This window comes from Panthera onca, chromosome C2 (genome assembly GCF_046562875.1).
Source record: "Panthera onca isolate mPanOnc1 chromosome C2, mPanOnc1 haplotype 2, whole genome shotgun sequence".
Taxonomy (NCBI): Eukaryota; Metazoa; Chordata; class Mammalia; order Carnivora; family Felidae; genus Panthera; species Panthera onca.
The window spans coordinates 74,827,154-74,847,931 of record NC_138347.1 but is presented as its reverse complement, the minus strand read 5'-3'; the positions used below and the strand labels follow the sequence as shown (position 1 = coordinate 74,847,931).

At 41.2% G+C, this 20,778-nt stretch overlaps 1 protein-coding gene across 3 annotated transcripts in view; it reads right to left on the bottom strand.

The window, feature by feature from the left end:
- The window catches only part of ATP13A4 (ATPase 13A4), a 124,021-nt gene that overhangs the window by 68,856 nt on the left and 34,387 nt on the right, over positions 1–20,778 (bottom strand). For 2 of the 3 annotated variants that reach the window (XM_078453119.1, XM_078453118.1), the window contains 5 exons: positions 19,581–19,754; positions 7,042–7,188; positions 2,671–2,741; positions 2,499–2,579; positions 933–1,002 (listed from right to left, as the gene is read on the bottom strand). In XM_078453119.1, the coding sequence (XP_078309245.1) occupies positions 933–1,002; positions 2,499–2,579; positions 2,671–2,741; positions 7,042–7,188; positions 19,581–19,754 (543 nt within the window). Of the gene's footprint in view, positions 1–932; positions 1,003–2,498; positions 2,580–2,670; positions 2,742–7,041; positions 7,189–19,580; positions 19,755–20,778 lie in introns of those variants that run through there. The other variant, XM_078453120.1, reaches the window with a different exon arrangement.

Genomic DNA, 20,778 nt, shown 5'->3' with positions numbered 1-20,778 from the left:
TTCCCTCGGACACAGCATCTGCCATCTTCTAAGCCATCAAAGTACTTAGATTTATGGATAAGTTGAAGACTACATTTGCTCATTAGTAGAGAGCCAAGCTGAAACTGGGAAACTGTCCTTGAACATCTAGGACACTGTGGAAGAAGGGAGAGGCTAACTCCACAGTTGTTAGCCTGCTTTGGTTTAAGACATTTTGTACCCTTATTCAAATGCTCTCCAGTTGATTTCCATCTGTCTAAGATGGGAACAGTAATCTTTGCCTCTGGTTGGGGAAGGAGCACACAGAAACATTTCCTATCAGTTTCTTTTGCTTCCTTTCTTACTAGAAATATTGAGAAAATACCTTGGGTTTAGTAAGTTTTTTCAAAAACAAGTAGGAGTAGAAGTAAAGTTCAGAAAAAGACCCAGGGTACAGCTGTATGGTTATAGTTTCATAATAATCACTGCAAAATGAAAAATAAGCTCAATGGTAGACTCAAAGAGGAAAAATTCAACTTAACAAATGATGGCCAAGTCCTTTTTTTCCCTCCCACACAAACATTGAGATCTAGAGAACTAATAAGGCTAATGCTGAGGAAATTATGTTGCCCATAAGAAATGTCTTGAGTTTTTAAATTTTTAATTATTATTTTAGTTTCACAAAGTTGGGAAAGGCTAAGAAACATTGGATTAAAAAGGAAAGAAAGAAAGAGAAGAGGTGCACCCAGTTATTAAAGGATAAGTAGACACATGAGTGTCATTATACTGTGCCAGGCAACATGTGCAAAAGATGGTCTCCAAGGAAAACAGTAGAAAAGAGATATGAAGAATCTATCCTTTGTACTGTTTTAAAATATCACAAATTACGGTTACTTATTAACAAGTAGCATTCTTGATTGTTTGACTAGAACTCCTTTAGCCTCTATTTAGTGCCAAGAGTAAGTCCTGCGTACCTCTTTGATGAGTAGTTTCCAAATTGGTGTGATTTCAACATCGATAGTATTAGGCCCACATATTAACCTCCTATAGGGAGAGATCATAGGTCAGTCAGTTACAACTAATAAAAATGAAGCTCATTTTTCACTCATTCGAAAAAAGGCCTATTCACTTTCTCCCAGTCAAGGTAAGCCTCCCTTGTTCCATAATATCTCCATCCTTCTCAAAATAACTGAGTGGGGAGGGGGTGGTTCCCAAGGACAAAAACAATAAACATGATCCTATTGCATCTACTAAATTAGATTCTTCCTGAGGTCTAAATATTTCCCTGATGGCAATTTGGGTATTTAATATTAGTGGTTGCCTCATTCAAGTAAGTTTCCAGATTGGCACTCTCTCAACTCTGTCCCCAACTGTGGCTCTGTGGATGTGGGATGGAGAGATCATTGCAAGAAAATAGTTTTACTAGTAAGAAGTACTGGACCTACCTTCCTACTCCTGTTTAGTTCTGGGAAGCTGTAGAATTTATTTTAATGTGAGCAAAAAGATGTTGGGATCTCAAAGACAGCTCTATACACAAAGTTATACACCCTTTAACTGAAAACCTAGAGGTATATTTCTTAGATTATGCAGAGCAAGGACCCTTTATGAGTTATTTTGCTGTTGGGAACACTGACCACACTCTCTGTGCCTCCTATGTAGATATTCAGATCAAGTAGCTTGGCCAAATGTATTAGAGCAGTGTCTCCTGAGATTTAGCGTTCATACACATGACTTCCTGATCTTGGTAATGTGAAGATTCTGATTCAGAGGGATGATGTGTGGTCTAAGATTCTGCATTTCTAACAAGCTTCTAGGTGATGCGGATGCTGAAAGGCTCTGGGTCCCTTCAAAGTACTGGAAAATGGGGGTGCAGGGGAATATGAGTATCACAGAAACTTAGGACCAGCAAGGTCTTTCCAAAGTCCTCCTCCCCTTTTTAACAACTAGGGAACCAAAGCCCGGAGATGAGAAGTTCCTTGCTCAAAACCACACAGTGAATTACTGATAGACTTGACATTCAACACTGTGCTCTTCCTCAGCCTGGTTCCTCTGCCCTGGAACTGCTTTGGAATCATGGAGCTGCAGTTCTTGCACAACAGTTTCTGCTGCTTTGAAATTATTATTCAACTATGTGATCTTGGCATAAAATATATTTCCTGATTACAACCCAAACTGGTTCAACCCCATTATTATAACCTTGAGAAGCTCTGTGTAGAGTAGAAAGAGGACTAAACCTGTGAGACTCAGCTCTTCAATCACCTCCCATCCATGTGACCTTTGTTCAGGCCATCGAACCTCTGTGAGCCTCAGATTTCTCATGTATTATGTTGGAATGATGGGGATATTCATTCTACCTCCCCCACAACGCTGATCCGACGAAGCAAGAGAAGGTATGTGCATGCATTGAATCTAACAATACTGAATAGAGCATTACAAAGTTTTCTGATATTGACCAGCTAAGATAATGATTTGCTAGGCTCTCTATTTGGCTGATGGCAACCATCCTCTTGAGCTGATGTAGAAAACAGTAGGCATGGTACCTAATCTCTTGTTCTTCTCTTGTTAGACCTGATCCAAATTTCAGATGTATCTTGGCAGAACTGAGCCAGTCTTCCAAAGAACTGAAATAATAATAATGAGAAAGACCTATTTAGAAATGATATTTTTGAGATAAGTTTCTCTGTTTCAGATGAAATTACTGAAATGACTTACCCAATTTTCTGGAAATGTCCTTCTAAGTTGTTCCAAACATATCTTATTTTCTGCACTTTTATACATCTCACCTGGAAAAGAAAAGTACTAAGAAAGTCTCTTATGTAGGGATCAGTAAATACATAGCAGTTTGGTGGCTAAAGAAGTGCCTGCAGAAGAAGCAAAAATAGAGCTCTAATACACTTCTTTAAGATTATCCTTTCCTAACTTACTGCAACTTTCCCTGCTACACAAGTGGCATTCTTTCTTAGTTTTCATTCAGTCGAAGTGTATCATGCGTGGGCTTACTATGCAGATGAGTATATATGATAAAACTCTGTCTCTGTGTTCCACTAGGTTATTGATAACCTAACAAAGGAAGAAAATCTGTTACAAAAGTGAAAACTATACCATACAGTCCAATATATATATATGTCAAAGAAATAAAAATATGATCAAGTAAGATGTATGGTATTGAAATGCCGTAGAAATGTTGAGCGGGCAGATGGCTGAAGGCATCATGGAAGTGATGGCATCTGAGCTGCAGCCTTGAAGGGCTGAAAGACTTCTGCCCAGATAAGAAGGAAAGAGGGCATGTAGAAGAGATTCTGCACAAGTCGGTTGTGAGGAGGGGCAAATGAGTGGGTCTTCTTGACTGCAGACTGGAGAATGAGGCTGGAAAGATAAATAAAGATCAGAGTGTACAGTCTTAAATGCTAGGGTGAAGTATCTAGGACTTTGTCTTGTGGGCAATGGACTTTCAAAGAAAACTATAGAAGAGACTGTGAAACAAAATTAGGCTGGCAGCATGTTCTAGAAGAGAGTGAGGAGGTTTTTGCAAGAAAATGTTCTCCAGGATGTGAGCGTCCGATGTCAGAAAGGAAAGGTAAGGTTAACGCTTATGGCAATTATGCCTTCTTGTTTCTGATTTCTTTAAGCAACTGTATATGTGAATCTGAATTTCCATTAACTGGTGACCTAACTGAGCACAAAGAGATATAGTGCCATGTTGTTATGGGGCAATAGGTATAACCTCCTTTTGCCCATTGGAATTAACTGGAAGCTTTAAAATACTAATGCCAGGGTCTCACCCTCAAGAGATTCTGATTTCACTTGTCTGGGGTGCAACCTGGGCATAAATATGTTTAAATTTCCTCAGATAGTTCTAATGTGCAGACAAAGTTGAGAAACAGTGTTTTCCTTTTATAGCTACTCTGAGAATTGTGTTCTTGAGAAATTCAAGTAAATTTCTCTGCACCATAGTTTCCCCATGAATAAACTGAGGCAATTGAGCAGATTATCTCTAATTTCCACTGCATTCTTCTGGGTTTGTTCTATACCGCTGAATAGTACAGTCAGTATAATCGTTAGATAAATTCTAGAACTTAGAAGAGTATACAGCTGAAACCTAAAAAGTGTTCAATACATGTTTTTTGGTAAAGAAGCGAATGAATGCTTTTACAACCACATGAACATCTAGAAATAGAGGTGAAATCCCTAAGCTCCAAGACCCGGGGTACACCAAATCAATCTGAATCCTATTCGATAAATATATGTGCATGCACACGAGTGTGCACACACATGCGTGCATGCACACACACACACACACACATTCATGGTTACCCAGTGAGAGCATTAAATGCTGTATATTTCATTTTACAGGATCGATTTGTTTCAATGAGATCGGTTGCAAAGTAACTTTAAAAAAATAAATCCTATTTTCCAATTGATTTTCGTATAAAATTGGAGCACACTGCCACTGGGAGTGATTCTTCCTTCACAAGCTGCAAGTTGGAGAGAGGAAAGAGTGTCTGAAGGAGATTGGTTGCCATGGTCCACCTTGCAACCTCACGTATACTGTCTCACACCTGCCTGTCTTGTTCAGTCCCTGAAATTCTGCAGAGCTGGACTGTAATCACAGCTTGTTGCGTACGTGGGCTTTTCACACATCATCATCTTTAGTCTTTTTCATCAATCTCTGGTAGACAGATATTATTCTCACCGTCACTTCATCCCTGAAGTTCACTTTAAGTCTTTTGCCCAAGATCGCACCTATTAAGTAGGGATTGAATTTGAACTCAAACCCAACTGGCTCCAGAGTCCAGTCTCTCAAAGGATATGATATTGAAGCTAGTCTCAGAAGAAGGTATGAAAAATCCCATAGCTGCCAGGATTCAAGTTGAATTAAGTGAGGGCTGCCTCCTTTGTTCCTTCTGTGGGTTCACAAATCTGGGTTAGAACATTTTTAAAGGACAAACTGTGGGAGGATATGAGGCCCCTGCTCAATTAGAGAACCTAAATCCAGAGGATGTGAAGCCACAGACTGAGATTGAGAAGCTTATAAAAAATAACAAACACAAAACATCAGCAGATGAAGGCAGTAATAATGAGGAATAAAGAGGTTCCTACTAAGTTTTACCTCAGGTCAGAAAATAGAAGATTCCATTATCTCCTGTTAATTTCTTCTGTTTTAAAAAAAATTGTGTATTTATTTATTTCGAGAGAGAGAGAGAGCACAAGTGAGGAAGGGAAAGAGAGAGGGGGAGAGAGAGAATCGAAAACAGGCTTTGTGCTGTCGGTGCAGAGCTGGATGCGGGACTCCAACTCCGGAACTGTGAGATCATGACCTCAGCTGAAACCAAGAGTCAAAGGCTTAACCAACTGAGCCACCCAGGTGCCCCTCCTGATAATTTATTGAGGCCATTCCTCACAGAGTGAGAATGACCCCATCAGAGACCTTTTGAATTATCTTTAAAATTCTCCTAGCAGGAATCATCTGTGCCTGTAGTTTCTCTGTTTCCCTCATCACCTTCACAGGCTCTGGACACCAGGTAAGAGGATATTAAGCACATTATTTGCATGGGGTGGAGTTTATTTGCCCACTTTCTGGAACTTCAGAGCAGGAAACTGTAATTAAGGCATCAGGAGTGTGCGGTAGGGTGATTTTCAGCTTTCTACTTGGAACCAGGAAGCCTGCCCCTTCCCAGGCTTCCTGTTCCTCATTTCTTGTTGAAACACGTTGTGAGAGCGTCCTGTTTAACAGGTTAAGCACTGGGTTTTACTTTTGCACACAATCCCAGGATAATAGTTAAGTCTCCTCTTAGCTGGCTTTTATAAACCTGACAGAGCAGATCTCCAAACTCTCCCTGAATGGTTTGAATGGTTATCATGTTGGTATTGTTGCCCTTACAGCTCTCGCCGTCAGTATCGTCATGGCTGAAGCCTGTGGCTTCTCCTCTGTTTTCATGAGAGTTTCAGTCCTTTATGAAAGTAGCACATCACAGTCCACAAATCACCCTAATGTCCATCTTCTCATCTTAGGTGTACAACAGCCTGAGGAACAGGCACAGAAGGGGTTATTGCTCTCATTTTATAAATAAGAAGCTCAAGGCTCAGAGAGACAGTAATTAGCCAAACCCCCTAAGCCACATGCTGGTAAATGAAGATACCACCCTGGTGCCACAGGTTTCCATTTCAAGACCTTTGCCCCTTCTTTATGTTTATTTGAGCATTTCTTCATCTTTTTGCCCACTTATTAAAGAAGCTGAAGGTCAATAATAATCTGAGGGCAGGTCCCTAAGGTTGATTTGGGATGCCTACTTTTGCAGGTGAATAACCCCCTGACAGATTATGCAATCTGTTGGTTTGGAGGTGTTTGACCTCTTTTGTTTTTGTTTGTTTGGGCAATTAAGACACCTGGGTGATAACAATTGACAATACAGAAACTGCTCAGCAATCAAGTTCTATTATTTTAAAAAACTGACCTTGCGCTCATAAAACTAAGTTAAACAGCTGCCCAACACACATGAACTTAAGAGAAAAACAGCCTGTCTTATAAAATACATTTCTAATATGAATGTTAACCAGCCATAATCCAAGTAGTACTAATTTCAAATGGAGAAGAGGGAGTAACCCAAACACATTTGAATGACAGAACTCAAAATAAGTTCATTTTGCAGACATAAGGAAGTCCCTGGGATGTTTCTGGGTCATCACCCCATTTCATAGATAATCATACAGAGGGCTTGATTCTACTCAGAGCTAACATGTACTGAGTATCTACTACTACGTATATCGCACCATAAAGATTTTTGTGTTCCTTAATTCATTGAATGCCATCAGTGGATATTAGAGGTAGGCATTATCATCATCATTTTATACATGAAGAAATAGAAACTTGGCAGAGTTTAGTAACGGATCCAAGGCTCTACAGTTTAGAAGGATGAAGCTGAGATTTGAACTCAGTTCTGTCCAGCTCCAAAGTACATGTTCTTTATAATGTTCTATGTATACTGTTGAGGATTGGTGTGGTGGAGGATCTGAACTTAACCTTAAATTTTGGGGAGAGAATTAAATTTCTTTAGCATTAGCAGTTAGCATAAAGGTACTAACCTTTAGGTCTGGCTTTCTGATGGCTCTATTTATGATGTCCTCCTCATCTGTAATGAGAGGGTGGTCAGGAGTGACACCAAACGTGCTGTTTAATGTTGACAAGTAGATCCACATTACCTTTTTCCATGAGTAAGTGTGGAATTCATCCTGAGGAAATAGACACCAAAACCCCATGAAGTTGAGAGAAGTCATCAAGCTAAAATTCAACCTGAGAAACATCATTTTCATATAATCCTGTAAGTTTATGGACTTAATAAACATTCTACACAAAGTTGCATGCCCATGAAAGCTGGTAGATATAAAGACTTGAAGGAAAAAAAAACCCTATGGTCATTTATTGAGGAATCTGGGTGTGAATATGAGGCAATGGCATATATAACAAAACTCAAGAGGAGGGAGGTAAATTCTTAGCAAAGAGCCAATTTCTTGCTATAACCTTCAAATCCATGAGGCCACAGTCAGATGCAAAACTTTACAAACAAACAAGCACTCAAAAGGGTCTGTAGGTCCCTGAGGTTGAGGACACCAGGTCAATTAAACCATCTCAGGGTTTCTAGGCTTAACTTCAATTCTACCTCTTCCAGGAAAGCCCCTGTGATACTGTCTTGCCAGGGGGGAGGAGGGTCTACCACTATACTCACTCCAAAAGATCCTAGCTGCCCCTCTCTTGTGCTCCTAATCACTTTCTGCCATGTATTCTCCTTGTTTGTCTAGACCATCTGAAAGGTAGGAACCATGTATTATTGTCTCATATATCCCCATCCATTTGGTGAACTGTGACCTGCCCAGTGAGAGTGAATGGATGTTTTTACATGCCTGAATGTGTGGATTGAAGGTGCCCAGGGGTAAGTGTCAAAAGGTTAGCACAGGTGGGTTCAAGGCGGCACCTTCCTGCATGACCCTAACTGAAGCCACTTCCTTCACATTCACTGCCGATTTCATCAGAGAATAAAACTAGAGTGAGCAGTACTGGGTTAAGTAACAGGTACCACAATGGTCCCTTAGAGACTGATGTGATAATAACTGTGGTTATTATCTGAATGGGTAAATGCTATGCATAAAAGCCACTAGGACACCTGGTACACCTCAGGAGCGAGGAACGACAGACAGTAAGGGAAGTCAAGCCTGGGAAACAATTTAATGCCAAGGAATATAGGTCAGAGCTGGGAATTTTCTCCACCACACCCACATTTGCCAAGAAGAGTATCCCAGCTGACGTTGCAAAAGGACAGAAAGGAGAAGATATGTTGTTGTTTGGAGCTAATCTCTTACAATGATTCTCCTCCAGAGAAGCCCTCCTCCATGCCTTTGCTCCTTCAGCTTCCTTAGCCTGGAAAACACTTCCTCCTCTACTCTCTTTAAGCTTTCACAGGGCTAGATCCAAGCATCCTGTAGGACCCAGCTCAAAATTCACATCATGAGAACTGTTCTAATTTCTCTTGGTGATATTTCCCCTAAACTATAAGGTTACTTGAAATTCTTACCACATTCTACCTCATTGCATTCCTCTTTACCTGCCCACCTTATCACTCCTCTTGGACTGTGGGCAGGGACTGTGCTTGATGGGTATCTGTGCTCAGCCAGATCTAACACAGCTTCTGAGAGACAGACAGAGACTGAGACAGAGGAAGACAGAGAGGTAGGGTGGAGGAGCAAGAGGGGAAAGCAAGGCAAAGGATGCGGGGAATAAAGGGGGGTAAGATGAGGGAAGAGAAGGAAAGGAAAGAAGAAGGGAGGGGAGAGGAGAAGAAAGGGAGGGGAAAAACAACAGAAATTTAAGTTAATTCTAAAAATCAGTAAACTTGACTATTACCCTCATTTAAAAAAAAAAAAGTCAAATTAAACCAGATTTGCATAGAGTTACCTTCAGAGCCCAAAAATGACTCAATTTCTAATGACTGAGCCACTGAACTTGGGCATATTCTACGTATTGCGAGATAGGCAACAACTCCATAGGACACACCTTGACATTGACATAGTTCACCATTATACGGCTACACCTTTGACCACTTATGATGTTGTTATGAGTGAGTTTCCTCTGAATATCAGATAATAATGAAAATAGCTAACATTTATTTAATACTTATGTTCCAGGCACTCTATCAGCGAGGCTCAGACAAGGCCAGTCTGGTATGAGTAGCAAGGCAAGAGGCAGGACCTGAAGCCAGGTCTTCCCACTCTAAGTCTTGGCTCCTTCCTCTTTGTTTCCACAAGTTGTCCATGGTTTCTGTGGCTTATGTATGAAAATTACCTTGAATTCTATACCATATAACAAATAGCATCCAGTTTCTCACAATCTCTGCTCTCTTGGCAGCAGAGAATCCGATTCCTAAAACCAAGCTGTCACTCTTTGGCCCTGTGTGACAGCAAACAGACCTCTAGACTATAATGCCTAAAAAGGGAATGGCAAAGGGAAGTTTTGGAGTTCTAGTGAACTCCCAAGCTCTTTGAGGCCCGTGCTAATCCAATGCGCAAACTGTATGCCTTAGACTGGGCAAGCATGAGACCAAAATTCATCTACAGGCCTCCATCTTATTATATAGCCTGTACCATAATTAAACCAAAGGTGTTTAGGTATCTGTGCCTTTAAGTTTATTTCTTACCCCCAAGCCCTATAACCCATAATTCTATATAATGCAAAGTACAGTTCAATAGGTTAAGGAAGGATACTTTAGTGAGACCACCATTTTTCTTACAGTAAGGCAATAATATTGACTACTCTCTTGTTTATTACTATGTTAAAGACTCTGTAAAATCATTCATATTTTTAAAGAAATCTATCCAACTTTTTAAGAAAAAAAAAAAGGCAAAGAAATGGAGGGAAAAGTGTGTCAGGGTGAGGTGGTCCCTCCAGGCAACATCATCCACGTCCCCTAGTTTTCAGTTTGGTGTTACCCAGAAACAAAAGAACACAGGCTCCTTCCTGAGCCTCAGTTGTGAACCATCTTGAAAATCATGGCAACTCTCTGAGCCGAATTTTTCTGCATCTGGCCAGTGGGGATGAGAATACCATATTTCATGGATGCTTGGAGGATTAAACGCAATAATACATAATGCATCTGGTCCAAGGGCTGGCCAGTAGCTGAGTGTAACAAATGCTCCTTGGCCTATGGCTCTGGGCCTCATTTTCTGCAGCATGTTGCTTCTGAGCTCTTTCTGTAAATAGGAACTTAATTTTCCCTTGGAAGAACTGTTGAGAGGCTCTGAGAATCTTCCAATTTATTTTTCCTTCTGAAAAAGAAACATTTTTACCCGGAAAGGGCTATTTCCTCTTTACCCCTGTTTCCCAGCTCTCTCAAGTAGGTAAAGATCCTTAAGAGACTTAACTGCACCTGAGGAGCCAACCACTTTAAATAACTGCTTTGTAATGCAAATAATCCAAACTATTTGCCAGGCCAATCTAGACTTTTAACACCTCAAGTCTCATTGAGGGGGCTTTACCTTCTCTTTATCAAAAGAGAATTAATCAGCTGAATTCTAAGAGCAGAATGTAAAATAATTCAAGAGCGCATTTCAAAGAACTGAATGTAACAGATGACCTCAGTTTGCCCTGGAAACAAAGGTATAGGGAGGAAAACCGGGCATTTTTGATTTCCTGTGGCCTTGCTCTTTCTGAACTTTGAAATGCCAGGCTAACTTTTCTAGTTGCACCAGGTGAGTGGCCTTGCTTATCTTCTTACAACCTTTTGTTATAAGCATCTTACCTGTTGGAATTTTAAAGTAGTGTAATGGTCACTTTAAGTTCACACCAACGCTGTGACTTACCTCCTTGTGTAGGAGTTTGCTATCCAAAATGTACTCCTGAGATTTCCTTAAGAATTTCTTCTTAAGTAACCCATTGCAAAGTTCCAAAAAGACACCAGCACTCCAGTACTTTTCACTTGGAGATGGATACATTGCAACGCTAAAAAGCATGAACTCTCTCACTAAGGTGAAGTGCTTAGAGGATTATGGATAGATAAAGCAATAATAACATTTCTCAAGTTATTTCTAAAACACCATGCTGCCTTTGCAGACCCATGACTTGGACAAAATACTGTTCTTTTTATATTTAAGTGGCCCTTTTTTCTTTCCTTTTCCTCCTGTTGGCCAGACCCACTGATACTCTTGACACCTTGACCTCATATTCCCAAAGTGGCTTAGCTGGAAAAAGTTGACATTGGCTAGAATGTAGGATTTAGTTATAAAACAGAGAAAGAAAGTTCTAAGCATTGGAAAAAATCTTACACAAAATTATTGTCTCAGTACTCCTGGAACATGTTGACCAAAAAAGGGGATGAGGTGGGGGGGGGGGGGGCGTGGACAAAGCAGGGAAGTTATATGACACAGCAAAGGCTGTGTCTGTATCTATGTCGATATCCTGAACAATTCAGCATACATTTTTGGAAAGACTGAGTGCTTTGTTTTTACGATCATTTTCTCAGGGAAGAGGGAGTAGTGAGTTAGCTGGCTCATCATCTGAAATATCTGGAGATGCAGCGTGTAGCAGAAAGTAACAAAAAGTTAAAGTTGGTTTTAAAAAGTGTGTAGTAACCAATGTCCAGGAAATGACTCCATGCCAGGCACAGATTCATCAAGGCACTTTACATGTATTTCTCATTGATTTCTCATGGTAATGAGGCAGATACTATTGTTAGCCACTCTTTTTTTTTTTTTTTTTAAATTTTTTTTTTCTTCAACGTTTTTTATTTATTTTTGGGACAGAGAGAGACAGAGCATGAACGGGGGAGGGGCAGAGAGAGAGGGAGACACAGAATCGGAAACAGGCTCCAGGCTCCGAGCCATCAGCCCAGAGCCTGATGCGGGGCTCGAACTCACAGACCGCGAGATCGTGAGCTGGCTGAATTCGGACGCTTAACCGACTGCGCCACCCAGGCGCCCCTGTTAGCCACTCTTAACATATGAGGAAGAGGAAGTGGAGGCAGAGTAGAGGGTAAGTAACTCACCCAATATGGACTGATTCCATATGTTGAAGCCCTAGCCACCCCCCCCCCCCCCCCACACCGACTGCATTTGGAGATAGGGCTTTTAGGAAGTAATCTAGGTTAAGTGAGGTCATAAGAGTGAAGTCCTAATCCCATAGGGCTGGCGCCCTCATAAGAAGAGGAGGACACCAGACAGCTCTGTCTGCCACGTGAGAACAGAGAGAAGGCAGCTGGCCATGTGCAAGCCAGGAACAAAGATCTCACCAGATACTAACACTGCCAGCAACTTGATCTTGAACTTCCAGCTTCCAGAACTGTGAGAAAATAACTTTCTGTTGTTTAAGGCACCCAGTCTGTGGTGTGCTATTATGGCAGCCTGAGCTAATACATTGCTCAAAGTAGGTCAAGAGCAACACTGGGAATGAGACCCAGGCAGTCAGGCTCCAGACTCTACTCTTCAACTGTTTCATACTACTGCCTCTGTGGAGTCTTCTCACTAGCCAGGAGATAAAAAAATCTTCAGTTCCAACTCCAACTCTGTTCTCAATAGAAGTTTTTCTTTCACTGCTTACAGCTATGGGACCCCGAGCTCTTCCCTGAACTTCTCTATGCTTCTATCTGTAAAGGGGGAAAAAATGATCTCTACCAGAATAGACCAAATGAGGCAACATATATGCAACTGTAAATCACAATACAAATGGTCCTGTGTTAGTAATCAAAACAGTATGGTACTGGCACAAAAAATAGACACAGAGATGAATGGAACAGAATAGAAAACCCAGAAATAAACCCACAATTATATGGCCAATTAGTCTTCGACAAAGGAAGAAAGAATATGCAATGAGTAAGACCGTCTCTCAAATGGTGCTGGCAAAACTGGAGAGCAACACGCAAAAGAAGGAAACTGGACCACTTTCTTACACCATACACAAAAATAAACTCAAAATGGATTGAGGACCTAAATGTGAGACCTGATACCATAAAAATCCTAGAAGAGAGCATAGGCAGCAATTTCTCTGACATCAACTGTAGCAACATTTTTTCTAGATATGTCTCCTGAGGCAAGAGAAATAAAAGCAGAAATAAACTATTAGGACTATGTCAAAATAAAAAGTTTCTGCACAGCAAAGGAAATCATCAGCAAAACTACTGAATGGGAGAAGATATTTGCAAGTGACATATCCAATAAAGGGTTAGTATCCAAAATATATAGGGGTGCCTGGGTGGCTCAGTCTGTTAAGTGTCCAACTTCAGCTCAGGTCAGGATCTCATGGTTTGTGGGTTCGAGCCCCTGCATTGGGATCTGAGCACAGAGCTCAAAGCCTGGGGCCTGTTTCAGATTCTGTGTCTGCCTCTCTCTCTGCCTCTCCCTCACTCTCTCTCTCTCTCTCTCTCTCTCTCTCAAAAATAAAATAATCATTAAAGAAAACATGCCAAAATATATAAAGAACTGGTACAACTCAACACCTAAAAAACAAATAATCCAATTTAAAAATGGGCAGAACAGGGGTACCTGGGTGGCTCATTTGGTTGAGTGCCCGACTTCCGCTCAGGTCATAATCTTGCAGCTCATGAGTTCAAGCCCCGCACCAGGCTCACTGGTGTCAGCCTGTAAGCACAGAGCCCACTTTGGATCCTCTGTCCCCCTCTCTCTGCCCCTTCCCCACTTGCGCTCTCCCAAAAATAATAAAATATTTTTTAAAAATAAAAAATAAAAAATAAAAATGGGCAGAATACATGAACAGACATTTCTTCAAAGAAGACATCCAGATAGAAAATAGACACATGAAAAGATGCTCATCATCACTCATCATCAGGGAAATGCAAATCAAAACTGCAATGGGATACCACCTCATACCTGTCAGAATGGCTAAAATTAAAAACACAAGAAACAACAGGTGTTGGTGAGGATGTGGTGGAAGGGGAACCCTCGTATGCTGTTGGTGGGAATGCAAACTGGTACAGCCACTGTGGAAAATAGTATGGAGATTCTTCAAAAAATTAAAAATAGAACTACCCTATGATCCAGTAATTCCACTATTGGGTGGAAAAAGATGCAAAAAATGAATTCAAAAGAATATATGTATCCCTAAGTTTATTGCAGCATTATTTCCAATAGCCAAATTATGGAAGCAGCCCAAGTGCCCATCGATTGATGAATGGATAAAGAAGATGTGGTATATTACACAATGGAATATTATTCAGCCATAAAAAAGAATGAAATCTTGCCACTTGCAAACCATGGGTTGAACTAGAGAGTACAATGTTAAGTGAAATAAGTCAAAGAAAGACAAATACCATATGATTTCATGCATGTGGAATTTAAGAAACAAACAACAAAAAAACACAAGCAAAGGTGGAAAGAGAGAGACAAACCAAGAAACAGACTTTTAACTATAGAGAACAAACTGATGGTTACCAGAGGGGAGGTGTGAGGGGAATGGGTGAAACAGGTGATGAGGATTAAAGAGTACGCTAAAAAAAATAAGTAAATACAAAGCCCTGTGTTATGAAGGATAATGGCTTAAAAACTATTTGTCATGACAGAATTATTTCTGAGGGGCGCCAGGGTGGCTCAGTCAGTTAAGTGTCTGACTCAGTTTTGGCTCAGGTCATGATCTCATGTCACAGTGAAGAGCTGTTTGGTATTCTCTGTCTCCCTCTCTCTCTCTGCCCCTCCATCAATTGCTCTCTCTCTTTCTCTTAAAATAAATAAATAAGTATTTTAAAAAAAGAATCATTTTTGATAGGAGAGCCCACAGAATCTCAGGGCTTTCTGGCTAAATGTCTAAGGAAAAACCATTGAAATGGGAGCTGGGGGAATGAGACTCAGAAGCGGAATGTGTACCTGAAAGAAACATAATACTATCTTCTCTTACTTTCTCAACCATGAACCTTTCGTTTTAACATCTGTGTAAGATGTTGGTAGAAATCATGAGACCATTTATTACAGATTAAATTCAATTCATTTAATCAAATCAAATAAATATTGAGTACCTGCTGCAACTATGTTCTATATATTGTGGGGAATGGAAAGTAAGCCACAGTTACTGCCTTCTAAAAGCCTATAACCTAATAAAAGCAAAAACTATTAAAAAAAGGAAAGCAGCATGGTGGGAAAAAATTCTGGATTTGAGGGTCAGAAGACAGGTACAAGTGCTTTGTCCACACTATTCCCTTTTCCTGGACCATTTCCCATGTGTCCCTCCCTACCAGCCACCATCACCTTTTGACTCATCATCCTTTGGATCTCAAGAAAGCCGTCAGGCTTTCTTGACTTGGTCAGAACCCTATTTTATAATCCTACTATGACCATGAACCTTTCCTAAGTAGCACTTCTAGCAGTGGGATGTTTGCATTTATTTGTGTAGTGATCTAATGAATTTCATGAGGTCAAGAACTCTGATTTTACTAATTATTATATCCCACCCCCTGTCCATGAGCTACCACTGTGGCTGGCATACAACCTGTGCTCATCAAATTTATGAAGGAGGGAGGGAGGGAGAGAAGGAGAGAGGGAAAGCCCGACGGAGATTTACTAGGCTTAATAGCCTGCAAAGGTGGTCTCTATACCCTCATCTGTAAAATAGATATAGACGATAATGCCCATTTCCCAGAGTCGTTATGGGAATTCTATGAAATTGTCAGTGAGATGCTGTTTTATAAAATGTGAAATGAATAGCATTTTAATACAAGGCAGATTGCAAAAAGCATTATAGCAGCCTGAGGTGAAAATATGGAGCTAAAAGAGAATGAAAGAAAGGTGATTAATTCCCTCCAGAATTGAGGCAGAGAATAGATCGATGGAAAAGGTGGTAGATGGCTGAGGAATGAGTAGATTTTAATAAATAGAGGTAGAACACCTACTTTCTATACTCTATAGAAAGTGCATGTGTGTGTGAGTGCATGTGTGTGTGTGTGTGCATGCATGTATGAGTTGACTCCTCACCAGAATGTCACTTTACAGGACGTGGAGTCCCACTTGCTTTGCTCATAGCTGTATTCCCAGTACCTGTAACAATGTCTGGCACATGATTGGTTCTCAGGAAGTGTTTACTGAATGAATGAATAATTGAATGAATGAAGAGGATAGAGAATATCAGAAGAAATGTTCCGAGTAAAAGCATAAACAAAATGTGTCTGGCTCCCTTAGAAAATGGTGTTGATGTGAGGCACATGGGCTTGGAGAGACGAGGCTACACAGGAGGAGGGAGAGATGAGGAAGGGATCCAGAACATGAGAACACAAGCACTGGGAGCTGATGGGCATCCTGGCAGGCTGGTGGGACGTGGGATGCATTTGCGTGGCTGATTTGCAGAATTTCTCAGTTTTCCAACTAAAGCCCCTAGCCCTGACATCTTTAGAGGGAACTGAAGGGAAAATGCTCCCCATTTACAACACCCTGACTCAGCCTAGTAACCAATCATCACATTCTCCTCTGCACATTATGAGTCTTTGACAACATGTGACAAAGGAAAAAACTACATCTGTAATTATAACAAAGATGAAAACTATGGAAATCATCAGGAGCATCTGAATTCAAAACACCAATGAATGTAAATTATGATATTTGCATAGAAATGTGGTAACCCTACAGATATTGGTTAAAATTCAGAAGTAGATGAATAATGAATAAAATGCCAGTTTTAAATTATAAAATAAAAGTGCAATTACTCTTACCTTTTTGGAAAAATCTCACCCTTAGACGTGCTTAATAAGAGATGGGGAACTGGAAATAAACTGAGTGCCAAGGACTTTCAGTCAGTACATCACATCCCCCCTCTTTTTTTTTAATGTTAAGAAATGACTACCTAATCAGTATCTGTGATAATGATCTGTAATCTTACCAGTGTGAGATTGATGATAAATACCAAGTACTGATTTTTTAATAACATGGAAAATAAATATACAACACATTTTCAGGTAGGAGTCTTCTTAGTCGTCCTTAATGCGAAGTCCTTACGGTCCAGCTATAGTAATACAATTCAAGTAAAAATGTTTAAGGTGTCATTTTAATGCAAATAAACTAGCTGCACACTTATAAACTATTGGTGCCCAAAGCTCATTTTTATCTAAGGCTCAAATAGTAAGAATGTTTGATATAATTGAGTTCTTGTCTAATTACATAAAGACTAATTTAGAACCTCATTTATTTGGAGAGTCTCTCGCACAGCAAATCCATTTAAAATGACACATAAGAGGAGGTAATTAAAAATTAAAGTTGAAATCAAGATGAAAAAGGCAAGATTGAAGCTGGTTTCCAAGGCTTTGATTAGTTGTGGAGGGCAGTTGAATGGGGGAGGGGTTTAAAAGGCTTTGAAAGAGACAAAGGAAGAGGAGGAGGGGGAGGGCACACAGCTCCCTGAGGCACCAGAGCTTTGTAAAATTTTTCCAATATATATCCAGTTATGAAGTGGATCACATGCAACCAGGAAAGGTGACGTTATTGAGCATGGATAAATATTGAGGATTCCCAGGCACTGGATCTGTTCCCCAAGTTTCCTGTCCTGGAAAGGAATGCTCCTTGCTAATAAGGGGAGGACACAGCATCCAGATAAGCAGGGCAGCTTACATGTGGCACCTGCCTGTAGCATGCTCTTCTGTACAGCAAGCTCTCGGAGCTGCTTCAGCAATAATACACACACATAATCAAAATGGTCTGATCATGTATTTTATAGTTTGCAAAGGGCTTTTACATACATAATCTCACTTCCTCCTCACACCAACTCAGGAAAGAACAAGTACTTTCACTAAGCCTGTTTCACAAGTGGAGAAATTGAGGTCCTGAAAGGTCAGGTAACACATCTGAGGTGTAACACATCCAAGGTGCTAGGACTAGAGGTCAAACGCCTTGACTCCAAATCCCAAACTGCATCATTACCTGTTGGTTGACACTTGATTTTTTTTTTTAATTTTTAATTTTATTTTATTAAAAAAATTTTTTTATTACGTTTCTTTATTTTTGAGAGGCAGAGAGAGACAGAACATGAGCGGGGGAGGGGCAGAGAGAGAGGGAGACACAGAATCCAAAGTAGGCTCCAGGCTCTGAGCTGTCAGCCCAGAGCCCGACGCGGGGCTCAAACCCACGAACCGTGAGATCATGACCTGAGCCACAGTTGGACACTCAACTGACTGAGCCACCCAGGCACTCCTTTAGTTTTATTTTAAAGAGAGAGAGGGGTGCCTCGTGGCTTAGTAGGTTAAGCATCTGACCCTTGATTTTGTCTCAGGTCATGATCGAGCCCATAACATTGGGATCATGACCTGAGCCAAAATCAAGAGTTAGATGCTCAACTGACTGAGCCACCCAGACGGCCTGACACTTATTTTTATTTCTAACATTCTTACTAGATCTTTCTTTCTCTTTTCTCCTCCTTCATTTTCCTTTTACCAACCGTACTCTCCGTTTCTTTCATTTTCCTCCCTTCCCTTGCCATTTTCTTGCTCATTTCCTCCCATTCCTATTTGTGCCTTGACTCTGCCAGCAATCTCAGAGGCTGCAGCTCAGCCAACCAGACATTCTCACATCTGAACAGTCTGGTGGTGCACTCAGAAAGGCAGAAAGCTTTTCTGTGTCTGAGGTTGTTTCCACTGCTGCAAGATCATTGCCCCCTGATAACCAGAGTGGAACTGGGGAGGCAGTACCTCAGCTATCACCTGTATTGTGGTTATAAGACTCACTGCTATCCTCTCCTCTTGCTGCATTAGAGTATATCTATCTATATCTATATCTATATCTATATCTATATCTATATCTATATCTATACAAAAGTTAACAGCCCAGCAGAAGTTGCCTTATCAAGAATTTTGTTGTCATTCTGGGTCATTTAGGTTGATGCATTGTTAGAAACGCTCACTAAAAGTCAGCCAGAAAAGTCAGCACAGTGTCCTCTGTGAGACTGTACTTTGACTCCCACCAATAGGAATATCTACTTCCACTTGTCAGCTACCACATCTTTATGGGATCCCTACCACATGCAGGAATTCAGGATGCAGCGGGTGGCAAGCTGGAAATGATCTCTTCCCTTGTGGAGCTGACAGTCCAGCAGGAACAGGAATGGCACACGTTGCCTAAGTGTAATGAGTGCCAGGAGGAATTGTTAGCTGAGCAAATTCAGGGAAACTCACCTAATACCAGGACCTTGAATTAGCAGACAGAGACAATGAGCTCAGGACAAGATGGTTGCATTTTTTACCCGAGCATATCTGCAGGATGCAACACAACCATGGCTCCTCCCCACGTCTCCTGGTCCCTTCCTGCAGAGTTGTTCCAGGGGGACTAGGATAGGTATGACACATCAGGACAGGGGAAAGGAGCCATGTGAATTTTGCAGTGTGTAGCCTACTCAGCTACCTCACATTACCCATTGTTTGTACCTATTAAGATGGTTATTCAGGCTGTAATATTCATAAAACTCACAAGTTTAAAAGGAATGCCCTGTGAAGTCGGCCTTTTTAATGAGATCCCACCATACATAAATTATTGAGTTCTTGGTAAATAAAACACAAGGCTGTGATGGAACTTGCCGTGTGCACATCTTCTCACAGCCATCCTGTAACGAGATGTCCAGGAAAAGAAAGGGCCGCCAAGTACAAAGCCAGATACACACTTACTGTTGTCCTCAGCAACACGACATCTGCATCTTGCAAGGAACACGGGACACAGTTTGCCCACACGTGCCAAGCAGGTCTCCAGTAAAACACCAAGGGGAGGATCCCAAATGAGAAGATGGATCCAGCAAGACAGAGGGTTTTCCGGCAGCCTTGAGTCCGGTAGCCAAATAGCTCCTGGAGAAGAACCAAAGTGAGCCCAAATATTGGTTATGCACAATAAACAGCAAATGAACCAATTGGGATTTTGGTATAAAACTGGGGCAGAGACTGAAGTAGTTGAGGAAAGACTGAGAACATGGAGAAGGATCTCTGACAAAGGATCCCAAGCCTCCAGGAAGTCGCCATCAAACTGTGAAACTCCCTTTCTATAATTTGAGCACCTGACTACCCTGTGTCGCGCACAATGCTAGATGATATGTTATCTTGTTTAAGTCTTGCCAGCGGCCCCTGAATGGGATAAGATTACCCTCATTCATAAACGATGAGGCTGAGCTCAGCAAGACCTGGCCAAGGCCACCGAGCTAGGAAGTTCTGCTTCCAAGATTCAAACCCAGGTCTGATCCACAGCCTTGACAGGCATGACCATGAGCCTTGTGACAGGAGGACCAGATGACCGCAGCAACAGATGATTCCCTTGGCTGGGACCAGCAGCTCCATGGGCAGGACAGAAACGAGCCTTGAGTATAGTGTCGGGATGTGATCAAAGTGTTTGACCCACAAGAGGAGGAATAACTAAGTGTCAAGTGGCTGTCAGGTGTTTAGGGTGGAGCTGTGCATTACCACCCTCCTCTCTTGTTCAGCAGCAAAAAGAATTTTACAGAGTCGGGGAAAATCCATAGAAACAACATGGGTTATTGAGCTCTTGCCATGAGCTGGGAGGGGATATGAGGCCCCGGATGATACAAATATGAACAAGAGTCTTATACCTCTAATAAAGTTATAATCTGGACAAACTTCCTCCTTTCAAGTAGAGCCTGGGACAGAATGGAAAACCAACCATCTGAAGTTTACGGCCTCAGTCCCACAGTTACATCACACAAAGTCATATGTATACTTTGCGCTGATTATGATGGCCAAAAGTGTCGAGCATCTTGGTTAGCAGCACATTCTCTGGACCAAGGCACGTTGGATTCAAGGCCTAACTCTGCCACTTACTCGGTGTGACCTTGAGCAAGTTATTTAACCTCTCTCTTCCTCA